This window comes from Cataglyphis hispanica, chromosome 12 (assembly GCF_021464435.1).
Source record: "Cataglyphis hispanica isolate Lineage 1 chromosome 12, ULB_Chis1_1.0, whole genome shotgun sequence".
Taxonomy (NCBI): domain Eukaryota; kingdom Metazoa; phylum Arthropoda; class Insecta; order Hymenoptera; family Formicidae; genus Cataglyphis; species Cataglyphis hispanica.
The window spans coordinates 6,260,369-6,278,862 of NC_065965.1; the positions used below are offsets into that span (position 1 = coordinate 6,260,369).

Sequence of the window (18,494 nt, forward strand, 5' to 3'; positions counted from 1 at the left end):
GCGTGTAGGGTTCGTACAGAATTGTGCGAGCGCGGAGAAGGGCTGGAAAATTTCTTCCCCTCGCTATAGAAGTTATTCTCTATATAAAGGAGAAGATTTCTCTATAGAAAGCCGAGAATCGAAGGTAGTTGGGATGTAATTGGGTCCAACTGTTACGCCAACAAGACTGATTGGCGGAGCAATTTTCGACAGTTTGGCTATTAATAATAATGGCGCCTTTGAATAAGTTTGACAAACTCGAATTGGGATGTAAGATTCGAAAACTTGTCCCGGCTTAAGATCATGCCCAAGCAAGTTTAGGTGGAAGTAAAAAATAAAAAGCAGGAAAGAGCTAGGGGAGGGAAGCGACTTCTATAATTAAGAATATAAATTAACAAAAGATTTCAATAATTTTAGATTGAAATAAAGTATTAAAATAATGTTAAAATATTTTCAATATAATTCTCAAGTCTTTACAAAATCGTACAAAAATTACAAAAATTGATTAGCACGTTAGATAATATTAATAAGGAAAAAAAAAACTTAAATATTTATACATAATATATATATGTTAAAAGGCGATTAATTAGAAATTATAAGCAGAGTTTAAAATAGAACTCACGTGAAGAAATGTAATCGCTTAACGATTCGAGTTTCACGTCGATATCTTTTCTCTTGAGAAGTTCGGGCGAATTACATCGATATGATAGCTCGTTTCTTCGAAGGGAATCGCGAGTACTGTCATGTGAAGGAAAGGGGGAGATGGAAAGAGAGCAGTCTCCGGTTTCGGATGGCCCATCGGGAATGAAAGCGAAGCGTAGCGAAACAATTCAAAGAAGAGAAACGGATAATAAGACTCGAGGTAGACGATTCTTCATTGTGTAGATCGCCGCGTGCGGTCCTCCCGCGTTCCGAAACGCGGGACCTCCCGTTGCGCGCGCCGCAGAACAACGCATTCTGCTCGGCTCTGGGAGCCGAGCAGAAGGCCCGAAAATCTCCGTGTCTCGGATTATAAGTTATGGTTTACGAGCTCTACGTGGCAGAGAAGGATCCGGCCGGTCCTGCGCAGAGATTGCGCTTCCGCTCGCGTTTCCTCCGCTCGTTCTTCACGCGGTCCTTATCGCGCTCTCATAAGCCCAGATCTTAAGACCCTGCAATTTTTACGACGTCATTAACTGACATAAATTAGGATCCCAGAAAGAATATAATAATCATGTCAACGTCATTTACAAGAAGCTTTCTTGTCTGTTAATGGCTATAAATGTCACAAAATTTTTCATTATTTCATACCGATAATTACTTTTGTTTATGGTTTAATAATTCACTTTTCTTTTTGAATAGAACGATTTACCAGAACTGAATCGTGTAAATGCGGCTTTATCACGGTTCTAAATAATTATTTGTTGTATCTTTTCGTGTTCCTGTATAACGCCTGGTGCCAAATAAGACACCAGCAATTTTACGGCGCTATGCAAAAACGGATCCGGTTTATGGACCAGAATGTGTCTGTGTTTCGGTTTTATATCTCATTTTGAGTATATCTCGAAATGTTATTATGAACCGAACGATATTGACGCGTCTCTAAGTCATTGAGTATTTTTGTTATATTGTAATGAATCATAACGCTCTTTTTTCACTCGATTAATAACGGTCATTATTTATTTTTAATTCTAAAAAAACTATTAAAATATTAAAATTTAAATACGCAATTATATCCTTCAACGTCATCTAAATTTTATCAATTTTAATTCAGCTCCTCAATTTTTGTATTAGCTAAAATTGCATACGGTACATTTGAATCAGCTCTATTCTTGCGCTCGTCGCATAAATCGAATATCAGAAAACACATATCCGTTTGCAAGATAGATATGATGATGAATATGTTACCAATTAGCGAGTTTGTCACGATCGTGTCTCTAGTAATACGAGAGTGTCAAGTATAAACACACAGCTTGCTTGATATAGCTTTTTATCACTCGTGTCACGGACGTTTTGCACACAATACGGTCATTAAGCTTTTAAATCACATCCATAGAGATGCGCATACATTTTCGCACACATGTCGACCATCCAGCAAGTTTGCGAACACCGTATATCGTTAATACCAGAGTTAATATTTGAGCGTAAATTTGGAATTTTCTTATTCGATACCTTTGAGTTACTAATCATATTTTAAAGTCTAATGCGCCTGATTTAAAAATGTTATCTTCCTTGAAATTCCGTTTCTGCCGGGGATCTTGAAAGTCGGTGTTGGCTCACCTTCGCGCGAACCGATACAGGTAAGAGACTCGAGTAAAACCAGTTGTATATACGGCTAGAAAAGTAAAGGAGGTAGGCACTCGGATTTTATCTCGCGATGGATTTTCTGAAATTTTGCACCGCGGTTATCAAGCGATTACAACGAGAAAGCTTTCGGCCATTTATGTTGCGAGTATCGTCGCCATGATAAGTCCGTTAACAGTTACATCGTAATCTAGATACGCGAACAGACGATCCTTTGCCCTTTCACCATCTGTCGCAGCAGCCTTTAATCTTGAGCATCTCAAACAATTTTGAATATCTTTAGAAGACACATATGCTTTTTCGCTATTAATATCTCGTGTGAACATGTATGTATTATCATTTATTTTCACATAATTTTATTTAATCTCATATGAAATCAAGATTTGAATTATTTCATATTGGATTAAGAATGGATCAAGTATATATTGTTCAGAACTATAAGAATTTTTGAGAAAGATACATAACAAATAAAAACAATTATATTAATTATATTAAAAAGAAGAAAAAATCGATTATTTATATAAGAATAATTATTCTTAGATTACAACTACTTGCGATCAAGCGAAAATCAGTTCATGCATCGCTCGATTTTTTCGCCTGCCAAATCCGTAATTTTGCGAATTTTGATACAAATTAAATGGCACTTTACTCAGAAACATAATAGTTTCGAAAAAAAAAAATCAATTTTTTAACTGCCTAGTCCCCCTAAAAATATAGGAAAGACTTTCTTAATCTTTTTATTATTTTTTTCCTCTCGTCTACTAAATTATTAGACATTGCGCAACATTGCAACATTTAGCCTGTTACGAACTACGTTTATATACTCCTCTTGGATGCACCTCCTTTGATTAGTCTTTTGCAAAGTTAATCAAGATCCGCGTAAGCCGCAAGTGTGATAAAGCGAGTGCTCGTAACGTTCAGTAGCGAAATTGCGACACGATGGCGACGAGTGCCGCGGAGCAGCGGCGGGGGATGTGTGCCCTGGTTTTCTCGTGCCCGAGGGTCCCTCCATCGTGGCACGGTGCTATTCATCGTCAGCGGATGACGAGTATGATTTAGAGGGAGGGCCGCGGGACTACCGCCGCGCCCGCAGGGACCTCCGGGGCCCCCGTCACAGATTACTCCCTCCGGTAAAATCCTATCCTATTCGAACGAGTAAAGAAATACGCCGCGTTGATTGCGACGCGGTTAACGCTAAAGCCCGACGTTTACATCAGGGGAGACAGAGAAGCGATTGCTTGACATTTTTTCCGGCAACTGAATTTCTTAATTCTAATCAGATTATCACAGATAGAAAAGTCATAGATGGAAAAAAAATAGTTTTCCTAAAAATGATTGTCAAAATGTCACTGAAAAAAATCTATTAGAAATTTTATATTATATTTTTATCTTATATTAATTATTTTAGTAAAAGAAAAATCCAATGTAAAATTTCTGAATAGTTTTTTCAGTGAGATTTCTTTTTTTATATTAATTATTTCGTTACATACAACGTCGTGCCTTCTCTCGAATTGTCAAAATTAATTTAACTGTCAATAAGTTTGTTCATCGAACTCTTGAAGAAACGAAAATTCTGAAGCATGGAATAAATGTCTCCTGCCTAAGCTATCTCGAATTTCCAATGCAGAATGCGGATCGGAGACGACATACTGGGAAATTGGCGGGACGTAGGAATTATTCGCGAGAGAGACGATAGATCGATGCACGAGTACAGAATTGAGGGTAGGATGTATCGGGGAGTATACCGATTATGTATCTCAATCATGGGAAACTACCGGGGCGGGAATCGGAGCTCGGCGGCCTGGTATAACCGTACTGCCCTGCGGCCGCGACATGTGAGGTCCCTATATGCTCTCTCTCTCTCTCTCTCTCCCTCTCTTTACCCGCCTGTCGACCTGCCTGCCTGCCTGCCTGCCTTTCCGCTCTCTATCGTGCCTGCTCTCTCCCATGCCAACAACAGAGTCTCTCAACTATCTTTCGGAAGCTTTAGAGAGTCCGGTTACGTGTGTCTTGATTGGCGTCTTGAGGCTCTAAATATAAAAAAACGATTAGAATAATCTTCGCACGTGGCTGGAGAAAATAAAATAAATAACGTGTATATCTTTCAATGAGATGCAGCTAATATGAATCTAGCAATTATCATGAAATTATTTAAAGCGATAAGCTCTTGTTCAATACAGCTGATGATGACATTTCCATAGATATTGATTATTCGTTATATTAACGGAGAGCATCTCGCGAAGAACTTTCTTTTTTAAATGAAAAGCGACGCGTATATATCGTAGCTGCTCGCGTAAACTCCACCTTGTAGATTAATTCGAACACTAACAACAAAGCAAACTCGTTTCTCTGGAAACGATGTCATTTCACGTAAATTTTCCTCCTTTTTTTTTTATATTTACGGCGGCGAACTTATAAGAGAGCGCGTTTATTGACGGAGCTTCAATGACTGTATATAACAACGACGGTAACAACTGCGCTCTTTTAGTGTGCTTCCTACCCCCATTGTAGCAACCTTTTCCTCGTTCGACTAGCGATTGCTCGCAGACGCTCGTGAATTATACGCAGCCCACGCGTCGCGCTTGATAAATGCATGTTCGGAGAGTTGTTTTTCGATAGGCGAGAGAGAGAGAGAGAGAGAGATCGCGTAATGGATTTCGCGATCCATTTTTTTTCCGCGCGGTTATACGGTTCTGCGCTCCTATCGCGCAGAAAAAGAAAGAGGAATTTAGGGAAAATATTGCGTATAAATCTAGCTTATTTCGATGCTGCACTGACGCGATACGACGACGTCGAATCTTGCAGCTCGACATCGACGCCGAACTCTCTCGGTATTGCCGGGAGATAAACCCCTTCTTCCCTCCTTGTTTGTTGCGAAACCGAGGAACTACTCGATTACGAAGGCGATATTTCCTGTTCGAAAGCAGATAGTGGAAACTAACTCTTGCTCGGTCGCATTAAAGCTTGTCGACTATAGCTTGATATAATCGCGGAAGTATATGGAAGGAGAGACTGAAACACATCGTGTAACAAAGCTTCTATCTCCTCCCGATTTCTCTGTCAAATATTTGAGCAAAGTGATTGATCTAGCTTTAAAATTGGTCCGAGATAAGATCGGAGCGATTGACATTGTTTTAATTTTATTTACAGCATCTGTGATGCGTTCTTGCATATGCACTATATGCACTATAATTGAAATCGAATTGAGAATAATTATATACACACACACAAGCTATCTTTTATATGTTATATATAAAAGATATTTTATATTTTATATATATAAAAAAAAATTTTATTTAAAATAAATTTTCATTTTTTTATTTTCAAAAAGATTGTGCAAACAGCTTTTTTGAACGTATCATAGTATATTTTGGAAAAAGTAAACGGAAAATTGACCGAATCTCTAAAAATAAAAAACATTTTTATTCCGATTTAAGCTGAATCTCCGATTTGTTTTATAGCTTTATTTATCTTACTCTCGATCGACTTATAAAATTTCCAAAGTATTGTCTTGCTTGCATTTTAAATATTATGCAGGAAAAACACGTGGAAAAATAAGTTGGCTCGATAAATCGATAATTCTCGCTTAGTTACTTTGGGTATATAATGCGCTAATTGATCGCGCGGATGAAAATGAACAAAAGATGAAGCAGCGAGCGCAGCCGATGTTGATTTTGATCGAGCGGCGTTTCGCAAGAAGCGAACGGGACCGGAAGGGTAATTATTTTCTTTGGCTATCGACGGCTCTTCGGCCGCTGGCTTCCGTTAAATACACCCGCGGGAGTCACCGACCTGCGGCGGCGGCGGCGAGCGCGGTTCGCAAATACGAGCTCGCGGCGAGTAATTGCTTTTTAACAACCCGCGTCCGACAAAGGCAATTAACTCCGCGAAATGTGCTCGGTATGTCTGTCAGTGTTTCAAAAGACGAGTTTCGCGTACGCGCGTATAACGACTGTCGTCCGACGGAGATGGCACCGCGCCGGCGAAAAGTTTGGGAAAAAAGGAGGAAGAGGATAAACGTCACCGCACGCGCAACGTAATTCCGCGAAAATAAATTTCGCCGAGTATGCGAATGAAGGTTCGCTAGGAAAATATCAAAAGAGCTTCTTTTTACAGCGCGGTGGAAAAGCGAGAAGCGTCATTTGGAATATGTCGTGAGATTTCGTGAAATTTTTTTTTTGTTTGTTTTTATTTCGCTAAACATTACATTTGCTGAAAGATATGAAGACGTAGCGGTGCTCTTTCAGTTACATGCACGAAAATTTCAATTGCGTCACGATAACTGTCATGTACACAGAAATGTATCGGCTTTTTTCAGTCGAAATTGTAGCCGATAAATCCGTTTGACTTTTTTTGTACGCGTTATCCAAGCGTGTCTGGTGCTCGTATCAATCGATCAATTGCTGCGCAACGAATATAAATGATCTAAAAAACAAACTGTCATAAGCCAGTATTTTTATTATATTCGTATACGTATTTGTATAACCTATTTTTTTTTATTATAAAGAATATTATGATATATAAAACATATTTTCTTTAATATGTCAAATTTTTCGAAGTAAAAAAAATTTCATAAAATTGTGTCGAACTTTTCGATAGTAATCTTTAGATACTATTACGACTTGATTTACGTCATTATTCTTTTTAAGTTCTCTCGTGCTAACCGACTTTAAATTCAAAACGTCTTCATAAATTACGATGGCGATATTGATTGACTTTACTGCACATTTGCATGTTATAAATGAACGAAAGCAAAGATTGGAAACGCTACGAATGGCGTGATTAATCAATTCTAGCAAGCCGTCGTTACTTTTTGAATTATAGCGGCACTTATTACGCGGACGGGGAAGAAAAAAATGGGGCTAATCAGCGTCAGCTGATGCTCTGATGCACCGCCGGGTGGATTCTCGCGATGCTCCATGGACCGTAAGAAAATTCAGTCGATTTCTTTTCTCGTCGAACGCTCGCGGTGAAAAGGCCGCCAAGCGCCTGTAAAAAAAAGGGGGGGGGGAAGAAAATCCTGCGGAAAATTCGTCGGTTGTCGAGAAACGCATACCGACTTTTACGGCCGCTGCGATCATTTTCCAGCCGCGTGACTCTATTTTGCGGAACGAGCGTGTCGTTAACACGCCGCGCGTGTATACACGACCCTCCACTCCTCCCTCCTTGAAATCCTGCCAAAGCGTCGCGTTAATCTCGTTCTTATTCGCGCGAGGGACTTCAACGAGGGTTGACAATGTCGGAAGGTGCGAGAGAGAAAGAGAAAGAGAGAGAGAGAGAGAGAGAGAAATGTGTTTCTACATTACGGACGAAGATTCCCGCGGGAACGCGAGAGATGAAAGTTTTCCAGTTTCGTGTGTCGCCCGTTCCGAAGTATTTTGGTCGTGTCTAGACTGCGGTTATTCCCTCTCACTCTACCCTCACGCTTCTCTTCTCTTTGTCCTTCCTGCTTCGTGTTCTCGTTTGTGTACATTCGTGCGAATCATCCGGCAAAAAGATGAAGACATGCCGAATTACTGAGCAATTGAGCTGCTATGTCGCTGGAATCGCACGTATGCGCACTACCCGAAAGACGAAATATATAAACGGCGAACGGCATTCTGTAGCTCGAACGGAGCAGGAAAAATATTCCGTGAATGTGTGCTGCGACTGAGCTTTACATTTTAGAAAATGTAAAAATGCTGCGTATATTATATGACATGGTAAAACAAACTATCGAATTGTTAATAAGAAAGAAATACTAAAAAGAAACAATTTCCTGACAGTTATATCTAATTTCTTTATTCTTTACATCGGTTTTAGGTCTGAATATCTGATATCGTAAAAGAGATTTATGGAATATTTTTTTTTTTTTGTTATGATTAGAGACATAATGATAAATTATTTATTACGAAAAATTAATTCAACTTTTAACATTAAATATTTCCATAATTAAATACATGACATAAATTGCGATGAGAAATAAATTTAAATATAGACTAAAGTTTTATCAAATTTTGCATGTTTAAATTCACTTTAATTTCACTTAACAACGAATATTAGATTATTTTTTGTGTTCTTAGTCAGCTGTAGGCTTTTTTTTTTTTTTAATTTCACTCTTTTGTTTCTTGCGTTATGAATTCAGCCAGCGTACCGTAATCTGCTCGGCATGACGGCCACGACGCGGCCCGGGAAGCTCGTTTCGGTCTTTTCTTACTTAGCCGCAAGCGATCGGCAATGTCCGTCGGCCGAAACTTTCCTCGTTATATCCCGGTATTCGCGACAAGTACAAGTACTCGGGCAAGCGAGACGAGGGCGGTATCCATCATCAACGCGGTTTGATGAGAACCACGGAGAGATGAGAACTCGCCGCGCCGACAGAATAGCGATACGCGGGGAAGAGCCTCCCTCTTTTTTATCTCGATACCGATCGATATCGATTGATTGCTCCATTGTCGATTTCTTCATCCTGTTCGCGCCTGCCTGCGCTTCTTCATGTTCTTCTTCCTTCGATACCGGAGCATTACCGAGCTCAGTTCGCCGTTTCTTATCGCGCACGGTTCCGCCGTAGGAACTGGATAGCGCGTTAGCAGGCAAAAAGTGAATCCTCAAGTTTAATGAAAGAGAAGGGTGACAGGTTAATTTTTCGAATTGCGCATTTTTATTTTTTTCGCGATCGTTGTTGTATATATGAACGATATATTTGTCTTTCGTATCGAGGATATACAGAGTGAGTCTAAACGTTCTGATCAGACCGTGAGATTTTAAAGGAAATTTAATTCTGAATAAAAAGTTTTATAAACATGGATCGAAAAATGCTTCCTCAAAAAGTTTACGTCCAAAAATCTCTAAAATTACGGTTATTTTACATATTTTTACAAATATTAGAGAAAATATATGCGTTTTTTAATAAAAAGTATGGAAACAAAAATTGTAGAGAATTAAATTATCTTTCAAATGAGATTAAAATGATTATAGTACGTTCCATAGATTTTGAGATAATCAGTTTCAAATGTACAAAAAAGTATTTTTTTGGATTTTTAAAAATACTTTTCATTTATGCTGCTATGGCTTTAGCTAATTTTTTATGTTTATCTTGCTTGCTGGTTATTCTACTAATAAAATTTTACTTTTCTGCATTATTTAAATGAATTGCCATAGGAGGATGAAAGGAAGAGCAGAAGGTGAAAAAAAATGAAATAAAAAAAAATAATAAAACAATAAACTTCTTGGAAAGAATCAATAAAGATAAAAAATGAACATCTTTTTTTTTTCATAAAAATAAAATTAATAAATTCTTTTTAAACTAAAAATATGTATATGCTGTAAAATATTTTTAAAATGAAGAGTACTCTTAAAAAGCTGCAACGTCGACAACTGTTTCGGCTCACCCTGCATATCAGTCCCAACGCAGTGAAGTGAATAATCTTAACGGTTTCGTGTGTCAAGAATGTCACATAAACGAATATTGCCCGTTGATAAATTCGTATATGCGTACAGCGCGTATCTTGCACGAGTTTATCCTCGTGGCAAATCCGTGTCGGATTAAAAAGCGCTGCGCATCACAGGCTTCTCTCACTTATATAATTTTGATAGACCTGTCTGCCGGATATCCAGTAGCCGTCCAGCCCGTCCACGTTTCACTCGCCGCGTAATCCTCGAAAGGACCGTGCTTCTCGACGTGTGGCCGGATTATTCCATCTGCCGCCTCTCTGACTTTTTGTTCAAGAGATAGAGATACAAAACCGGTGTGTCCTCGAGACGCGGAGACACGTTCGCCAGCTGCCGCCAAGAAATGCGCGCTATCGGCACGTACGTCGTTATTTCTACAAACGTCGTGGATTACGGTCGGGGTGTAACCGTCAGGGTGGATTATCCTGAATTGCTGCGGTTCGCTACGGGCGATCGTACTGACAGTTTTGTGTCTATTAAATGGAGTGTGCTCGAGTCTCCCCCTCTCGAGAGACTCGAATTCCGACGAATTTTTGCGGCCAAAAACCGAATCGTGTGCGGCGGCAGCCCTAATCGTAGTAATTCATTAGTTATTAATAATAACCGGGATAAACAAAACCTTATTAATTATTCGACTTGATAATAAATCAGTTATTCATTTATTCAGTCGCTCATTCATATTTATATCATCGCGAGAAAAACGTTACTTCTGTGCGAGATATTAAAATCTGTAAAATTGTATTATGATAAAGTTAAAATTACAGAGTCTCTTTTCCATTTTCACAACCTTTTGAAATTCAGCTTTAAATATCTTCTTGTGAAAATTTTACTGAAATACGCGGTTCGTTTTAAATTGAACAAGACTTTTGCTTGCTAATAAAATTAAAATTTTTACGCGTATTTACATTCCTAAAATATAAACATTCATTACAGTGGATTATCAGAGTTTTTCAATTAATTGATAATTTAATATTTTTATTAAAGATCAGTATTATTAAAAGAGTTCGTATATAAAATCTGTAAAATAAAATGTAAATGGCTATGTAAATAAAAGCTGTTAGAATTAAATTTGTTTACAGATTTACCGATATTTCCGATAAAAAACTCTCGGCTTTTTTCGCGCAACTTTTTTTTTTCTCGCGTAGCTTCGCGCGTTATTGCTCCAAGCTCTTTCACTGTCAAAAACAGCAAAAGTTAGTATCCCACTACGACGCGATGCGCTTCGCACCCGCGGCTTCAGTTCGCGGCTTCCCTCTCCGGAGGATATGACGTCATCCCCTACGCGCTGCTCGCCGGCGGCGATAAATGGAAAATAAAAGGAGAGTCGTTCTCGTCGCGCCCTTGTCCGAGCGGCCAGCAGCCCCGGGAATAAATCACGATCGAATTGTTCCTCGGGAGGAGGGGGGGGGGAGGAGGGGGATGAGAGAGGGATCCCCGACCGTGAACGTCACGTAGGTCCCTGCCGGAAATTAGAATAACGCGAGAGAGAGAGACGAGCTGCAGCCGCATTCTGCCTCAGGCGAACTGTTCGTATTATCGTGGAAACGCACATCCAACTGCATCCATTCGTTATGGCTCGTAACATTTCTCAACTCGATCACTGGAAAACATGCGCAATTTTTTTTAATCAGAAATATAAAACAGTTATAATGAATCGCAGTATCTCGATAAGAGAATAACGTTTAGAGAATGTACGAAAGATGCAGTAAATTTTCATTGAATATTTTGTTCGTTTTATTTTAAAATGTATAATTTTAATTAATAACGTATAATTTTTTTTGCATACAATTTAGAATAATTTATAATTTACTATAAAAATTAGTTGCAATTTTAATTTGGAAATACTAGCTTCGTGCAATAATTACTCTAGTTTGATTTGTAACAATTTATCGTTAAACAAAGATGTGTTTCATATCTTTTAGGTATAAAACAGTATATAGGTGCAATTTTCTTTTTTTTTTTTTTTTTATAAAATGATATTATTCAAGCATGGTGGATCGCGAACATTGGAACAGAGAACGTTGCACGATACATGTATATTTCCATTCGCGTTATACTCTCATCGGAACGAGGTGAGCCCGGATTTTCGTTTTCCCAAGTAATGAAGCCGAAAAGAGGATACGTACATAGATATGTTACGCGACACGTAACGTCCACTGTCACCGAATCGACGTCAAATAGAACGAAAAAACATCAAATGTCAAATAAAAAAATTAGTCGCCGTTACCGTGCATGCCGTGAAGCTGGCCGACCGGATTTTCGCTCGTATGCTGCACATTGGTTCCCCTCGATTTCGAGAAATACCACCGAACGAGAACGACGACGTAATTTCATTTCGCGTCAAATCTATCGGTCCTTTCGCCCATTCACTTCGACCCGCCGGCATTCGCGCGCTACGGGGTGGTCCATCGTTACCGGATGCCCTTTCATCATCACGCAACCACGGGAATAAAGTTGAGATAATGATAGATTTGCGCTCGAGCATCGAGCGATATACGTCGATTACGAAACCACTCGACGTTGAAAATTAAAACGTTGCTTTAGCGGGTTGAAAACTACAAGGATGTAGATGGAAAGTAAATAAATAAACAAGACCGGATAGATATGCTTTTTTATGACTACATGAGTGTGTTGTAATGTTTTCGTTTGAGAATCCAGCTTCTCGAAATCGTTTTTAAATGTGTAGATAAATGTCGAATGGTATCACCCCGTATTACCATTGCCAAAGTTTATTCGCGGGCTCGAAAACTCATTTCCACCATGGTGGTAACGCTTCGTTAGCGTTAACGCTCGAAACTATACAGGGTGTCCATTTCACGATGGTCTTTTATTCTCTACGGACCATGGGAGAAAAAGTTTCTTTTTTTTTAACTAGAACTCTCTACAGCCAGAAACTTTAAATAGACATTTTTATTTCACCGAAAAACATCTCATTTAAATAAAGTCGAAAAAGGCGGTTTCTACACGATTTTATATAAAGGAACGATATATACATATACTCTTATATCAAATCGAATATTAGAAATTATATTTAATTCTAATATTCGTAAACCGTTGTAAATCTAAATTACATTGTAAATTTTGACTTATGTCAAATGACGAATAATGAGTGATTATAAAGTTTTAAATGAATAACTCGCTTTTGTTGGATCAAAGAGCTAAACAACTTGTCTAAAGTTTTTTAAACAAGGCTAGCTTTTTGCAGTTGTAAAAAGGAGGTGAAACACTTATTCGTATATACTATATTTTTCTTGTTTGACAGCTAAAACTCGTTCTTTTATCGCTAAGCGAGAGAGAAAGAGAAAGAGAGAGAGAGAGAGAGAGAGAGAGAGATAGTTTGGAGTTATTTTAGGTACATGTATACGTATGTGTAACTTCATAGTTTTGTTACTGTGTTTTTTTCAGGTCCACCCGGTGAGCCAGGTCCACCCGGAAAGAGGGGAAAGAAAGGAAAGAAAGGTGATCCTGGGGAACCCGGTGCACCGGTGAGTATCCCCCGTGCCGATACTTCGGTACATAACGCGGCATGTCGTCGTATATATACAATATATATATACATATATTATTCTATATATACTGTCCCAGTAGAGAGTAATAATACATCGCACGTACAGTTGTGTGTGTGTGTGTGTGTGCGTGCGTGCGCTGAGTGTGTTTATTAGAGAGCGTAGCAGCTCCACGCATGTAGTGGTATATATGTATAGTTAACGGTGCGTGTTATATTCTCTCCTTCCTCCTCCCCCTGCTCGCCGGACTCTGAGATCGAGTACACGTGGTGATGACTAAACGTGACATGTGACATACGCGTTTTCGCGAGATCCGCGCACGCACGCGGCGAAAAGTATTGAAGACACATGCCGAGTAAGAAGCGCGAAACTCTGAAGTACAATATTTAAAGATTGATTCGAATGTTACACGCGGTACATTAACTCTGATGTGTACGTCATAAATTTTGTTCTTCTGCGGAAGAACTCTATTTTCCTCCCTTGCGAAAAAAGCATAACTTTGTTAGATGTTGCGTCTCTCCGCGGCTGTGTCTTCAATTCAATCGGAAGTTTCGGACAATATGACGTAATCGCGTTAAATCAAAGATGAAACTCGTATATTCAACCTGGAAATTATCGAGCTTATTTGTTAATGTTTTTTTTTTATTAATTATTTTATTTGTTTCTCATAGAAAAAAATATCGACGTTGGATGACTCGTTAATTAAAATTAAGAAATGAGTATCGTATTGTTTTACACGAGTAGAAATGAAGAAGAATTAATAATTGTTACTTTAAATATTACACATCACAATAATAATAAAATGAAAGAATAAAAATTTAATTAGTAACAAAATTATATTTTCATATTAAAAACATATTTTATACTTTTATCTCATTCCACAAAGTCCAAGAATAATATTCTCAAATTTGATCAATAATTTTATATTTTTATTACTTCTACAAAACTCCGACATGTAATTATGTAATTAAATTCCGAAAAAATGGAACATACATAAGGTACATAAATATGGATGAGAGCCGAGGAACATTAGTTGACCGAATTTAATCGTCAAAAATTTATATCCTATCCGTGATGAGCGAATTCTTTGCCGGATACGCCTGGCGCCGTGGGTGTTCCAGGATCGCGCGCGATCGGGTTTCCGTCGTGATCGGCGATCGTCGCGTAATCAAAGATCAGATCGGCGGAATACCGGCGGAAGAGGAACGAATAGGTAGGTAAGGATAGGAATCGGCGCGCTCGTGTGCGTGCGCGCGTGCTCATACGCCCGTGGAATATCTAATTGGCCGGAATAATTATCGGGCGGCGTGGCGATATTGTATATACGTATACGTGTGTGTGTGTGTAAGTGCGTGCGCGGATCCCTATTCGCTGGGACCGCTGGTATATACGCGATACGGAATCGCGATAATATCGCAGGCACGATCGGCCGGCCCGCGGAATAATCGCTTTTGCATGCGCGCGAGAGAATACCCCCCACCTCTTTCCCCCTTGAGTAATACCCCTCCTCCCCCATCGTCCCCACCTCTCGTGTAAACGAGTTTTTAATTTTTTATACCCCTTCTTACAGGGTGTGGCCGGGACGCCGGGCAAGAACGGTTTTCCGGTATATTATTTTTTATTTTCTCTCCACACACACTCCTTCTCGCTTCTTTCTCTCTGTGTATATCTGTCTGTCTGTTTGTCTTGTCCTCATGCTTTTCTTTTTTGTTTTCTCTCCCTCTCACTCTTTGTCTTTTTCTCGCTGTCACCTTCTTGAACACCACGACTCTCACCACACTGTGTATCGAACATAACAGCCATTAAGTGCTATTAATATGTATCATGCAGCCGCTGATGTGCGATTCTTGCTCGTTTGACCTGCTTCTTTATCCGCGAGTTGTCTCTTGACCTGGATCCTATTCCGGCTCTCGATACAGCTGTCCACTTAGATTTTTTTTTTTTTTATCGTATATCAGCATGATCCATACGCGCAATCAAAGATCCGTGAAATCGGATTCTGATATTTTCGTTTTCATATACGATTCATCGTGCATCGCTTCGATGACTGAGGGTGCAACTGTATATCGAGGAAATAGATTAATTTCATTCTGCGCTTCGTTGCAAGCATCCTCGTTTTAATTAATGTCAGTCTTGAGTGGCCTATTTCTGATTCACTTGATATCAAAAAGTTATCATTTCCATGCATTTATAATGGCCGAGTGGAATCTCATCTCGTATATTAGCGATTACTTATTACAAATATTAATATCTCGAGTAATATTTCTTTAGAAAAGAGTATGGAGAGAAAAGATTTCTTTCGATACAATTTTAATTATATCATGTAGCACAGAAAAATAAATTTATTTTTTATAATTTTGTATTCATGATTCGTATATAATCCGATTAGTTAAAAATGATGCCTCTTTTTACTTAGATTTATGCAAGTAAAAGTTTTATTTCCAAATTTAATTTAAATTTATATAATGCAAAATTTCACATATTTCGGGTATGCAATGCGTAAAATAAACTGACGCGTAAACTGACATTTAATTGTCAAACGTGATCAATAATAAGGATAATATGATTTCGAAAGAAATTTGAAATAAATTGACATAACAAATGACAACGAGTCATATGATCTGAGGATATGACCTAACACTAAATATAAAAGAGTTGCCCTATCAGGATCGAAGCTGTGCGAAATTAAAAATTCACATGTGCTGAATAAAGTTTCTATTAACGGCGTCTGGTCGCGATATTTTCGCGTCGCGCCGCAAATGTATGCTACTATCACATCGGGAAGAATCATGCACTTTTCGTCGTGCCTGGAAGCATAACGACTCATCACGATTCTGGTTTGTCGCGCTCGTCCATATTTATTACATGTTACATACACAAGGAATGAAATTTTCAAGGGCGTGCTCAGCCCGCACGCAATTTTTTCACTTTTCTTCGTTCGTCGTTTACGGACGCGTAAAAGCGACGACTGGCACTGACCGGCGGTGTTCTTTCAGGGACCCATCGGCTTGGACGGACCCAAAGGTGATCCGGTAAGTTCACCGTATAACTTAGATTTTTATTTTGCCGCGGAATTATAAGCGTGCGATATTAATTGTAGCGCGAAAGAAGATACTTTATTCACGACGCTTAATATTTTAAGTGTAGCATTGTATAATAGAATAAGGATTATGAATGCGTCAGAATTTAATTATAATGTAAATAACTTTGTGCGGGGAAGTGTCCCACAAAATTTATGCTTACGTGCTGTCATAATAATAATAATAATAATAATAATAATAATAATAATAATAATAGTAATAATAATAATAATAATAGACCCTTCCCCTTATTGTAATCACAGGAATGTCGAGATGCTGATGAATTTTTATACGATTTCATACATATTTAATGAATTGAAATTTGCGAGTAGAAAGAAAAATTGAAAATTGTAAAACAATCAGTTCGATATATGCGGGATATTTTTTAAATTTTTTGTTTCGCTGGAACTGTCGATGTCAGCCGACCATTCGTATGCTTTATTTATAGCATAGCTACAAAATTAAATGTGTTATCTAAATTGTTTGCTCTAGTTATATAAAGGAGGTCGCGTAAGATATTTCAGAAATATCTGCCTATCACATTACTCTCAGATAGAAGACATCGGGAATTTATTTAAAACGTATCTTTTTATGCAGCCTTAGATTAATCAAGCAAGTATATTTTTAAAGTAAAGTGTCACGACGTGAGTCGTGCCTTGAGAAAGATTATGATTAAGAACGTAACAGAATCAAACGTTCGAAATGACAGATGTAAAGATAATGAAACAAGAGAGCGAGAATTTTATATCGAGTTTCCGTCAGATACAGCTGTTCCGAAAAGAGTGAAACCCTTTCCGATCTATTTCGCATCATATTTCAGTCAAAATCTGAGTAAGATATTTAACCAGTATTTCAAGATACACAATCAGTGCTCGATCTATGCTTACACATTTAGTACGAGAACCGGAGCACGTTTACGTGTTTGTTAATTACAACAGACTCGTTCTGCTCCAGCACTTTTTCTCTCGTCCCCTTTGTTCGCTCGCTGCTTTTGACATATGTTCAACGAATTAGCCATAAAAATGCTGGATGATCAATCATACGTGCGATACACTCGGGTACCCTAGGGTTCGCTATCAAACTCGCTTTTTGATTTGAGCTCAGCTCAAATGCGTATGAACGTATCGATGTTCAAAATCAAATGAAACATTCGATGCAGATGTTTTCGGCAACATTTATATCGGATGCGTCCGTAAAACAGCTGAGAATTATTATTATTTTATTGTTAGAATTATTATTATTTTTTATAATTATTTTACTTTTATTTGTCGATAATAAAAATTGATTAAACAGAGTGTTTTGCACAGTGTTCTGATATTCGTATCATACAGTGTGTGGATCAAAAATCTGGAGCACATTAAACTTGCAATATGTATTGACTTGCAGACAAGCAGTCGACTCTTTTGTGACTGTAGGAAAGTTTTTTAATTTAAGAAAGTATTGGAAAGAAAATTGTAACTATATAAAGTCAACCTCAAAACTATTTATGTAGCGAATATATTTGTGTAGCTAAAAGGTTACTTTATAAAACGTATTTATAAAAATTATATTTTTTTGCGTAGAGTGGAGTTAAAAAATTCTGACAAATCGAATTATTCAATATTTTTTTTTACAAACGCATACAAAACAAGGGTCAAGTTTATCAGAAAATTCGAACGCACAAATTTAATTATCTGTATCTTTTTAATTAGCAAACAGTCGATAGTTGTAAATATATCGCGATTTATTAAGAAACTGCGTACATACTCCTGTTCGCGGTTATAGTAGCCGTCGGTCGAATAGAATCGGAAGATGGATCGGATTTTAAATTGAAGATTTGCTCGCTCACTTGCGCCCACTTACTCTATTAATTCTACCGTTCGCCGGAAAGCGTTTGCTCTCGTCTGCGCTCGATCGCTATATTTTCTACGGGATACGATCTTTTAACTCCAGTCCGATTCATCGCTCGAAACTATTCATCAACTGGTCTGCTATTACGTACTACCTTCCTCTCGCGGGTTGCCGTAAATCGTATAGGAGACGACGCGTACCGCCCCCTCCTCATCATCATCGTCGTCGATGTCGCCGTCATCTCGTTTTGCTTATCATCCATAAATGTATAATAGTCATACATAGATAATGGCCGGATGTCTCCTCGAATGCGCGGATGAGCAGGATGCGAATATCGGAACTAACGCGAATTGACTCTTCCGCATTCCTTACTCGCCGACTTATC

The 18,494-nt window shown here is 38.3% G+C and overlaps 1 protein-coding gene across 11 annotated transcripts in view; it reads left to right on the forward strand.

Moving 5' to 3' along the window:
• LOC126853649 (collagen alpha chain CG42342-like) overlaps positions 1-18,494 on the forward strand; it is a 135,267-nt gene that overhangs the window by 76,396 nt on the left and 40,377 nt on the right. For 7 of the 11 annotated variants that reach the window (XM_050599544.1, XM_050599548.1, XM_050599542.1 and 4 more), the window contains exons 2-4: positions 13,099-13,178; positions 14,770-14,805; positions 16,196-16,231. In XM_050599544.1, coding sequence (XP_050455501.1) covers positions 13,099-13,178; positions 14,770-14,805; positions 16,196-16,231 — 152 coding nt within the window. The remainder of the gene's footprint in view (positions 1-13,098; positions 13,179-14,769; positions 14,806-16,195; positions 16,232-18,494) is intronic. The other 4 variants (XM_050599549.1, XM_050599545.1, XM_050599551.1 and 1 more) reach the window with 2 other exon arrangements.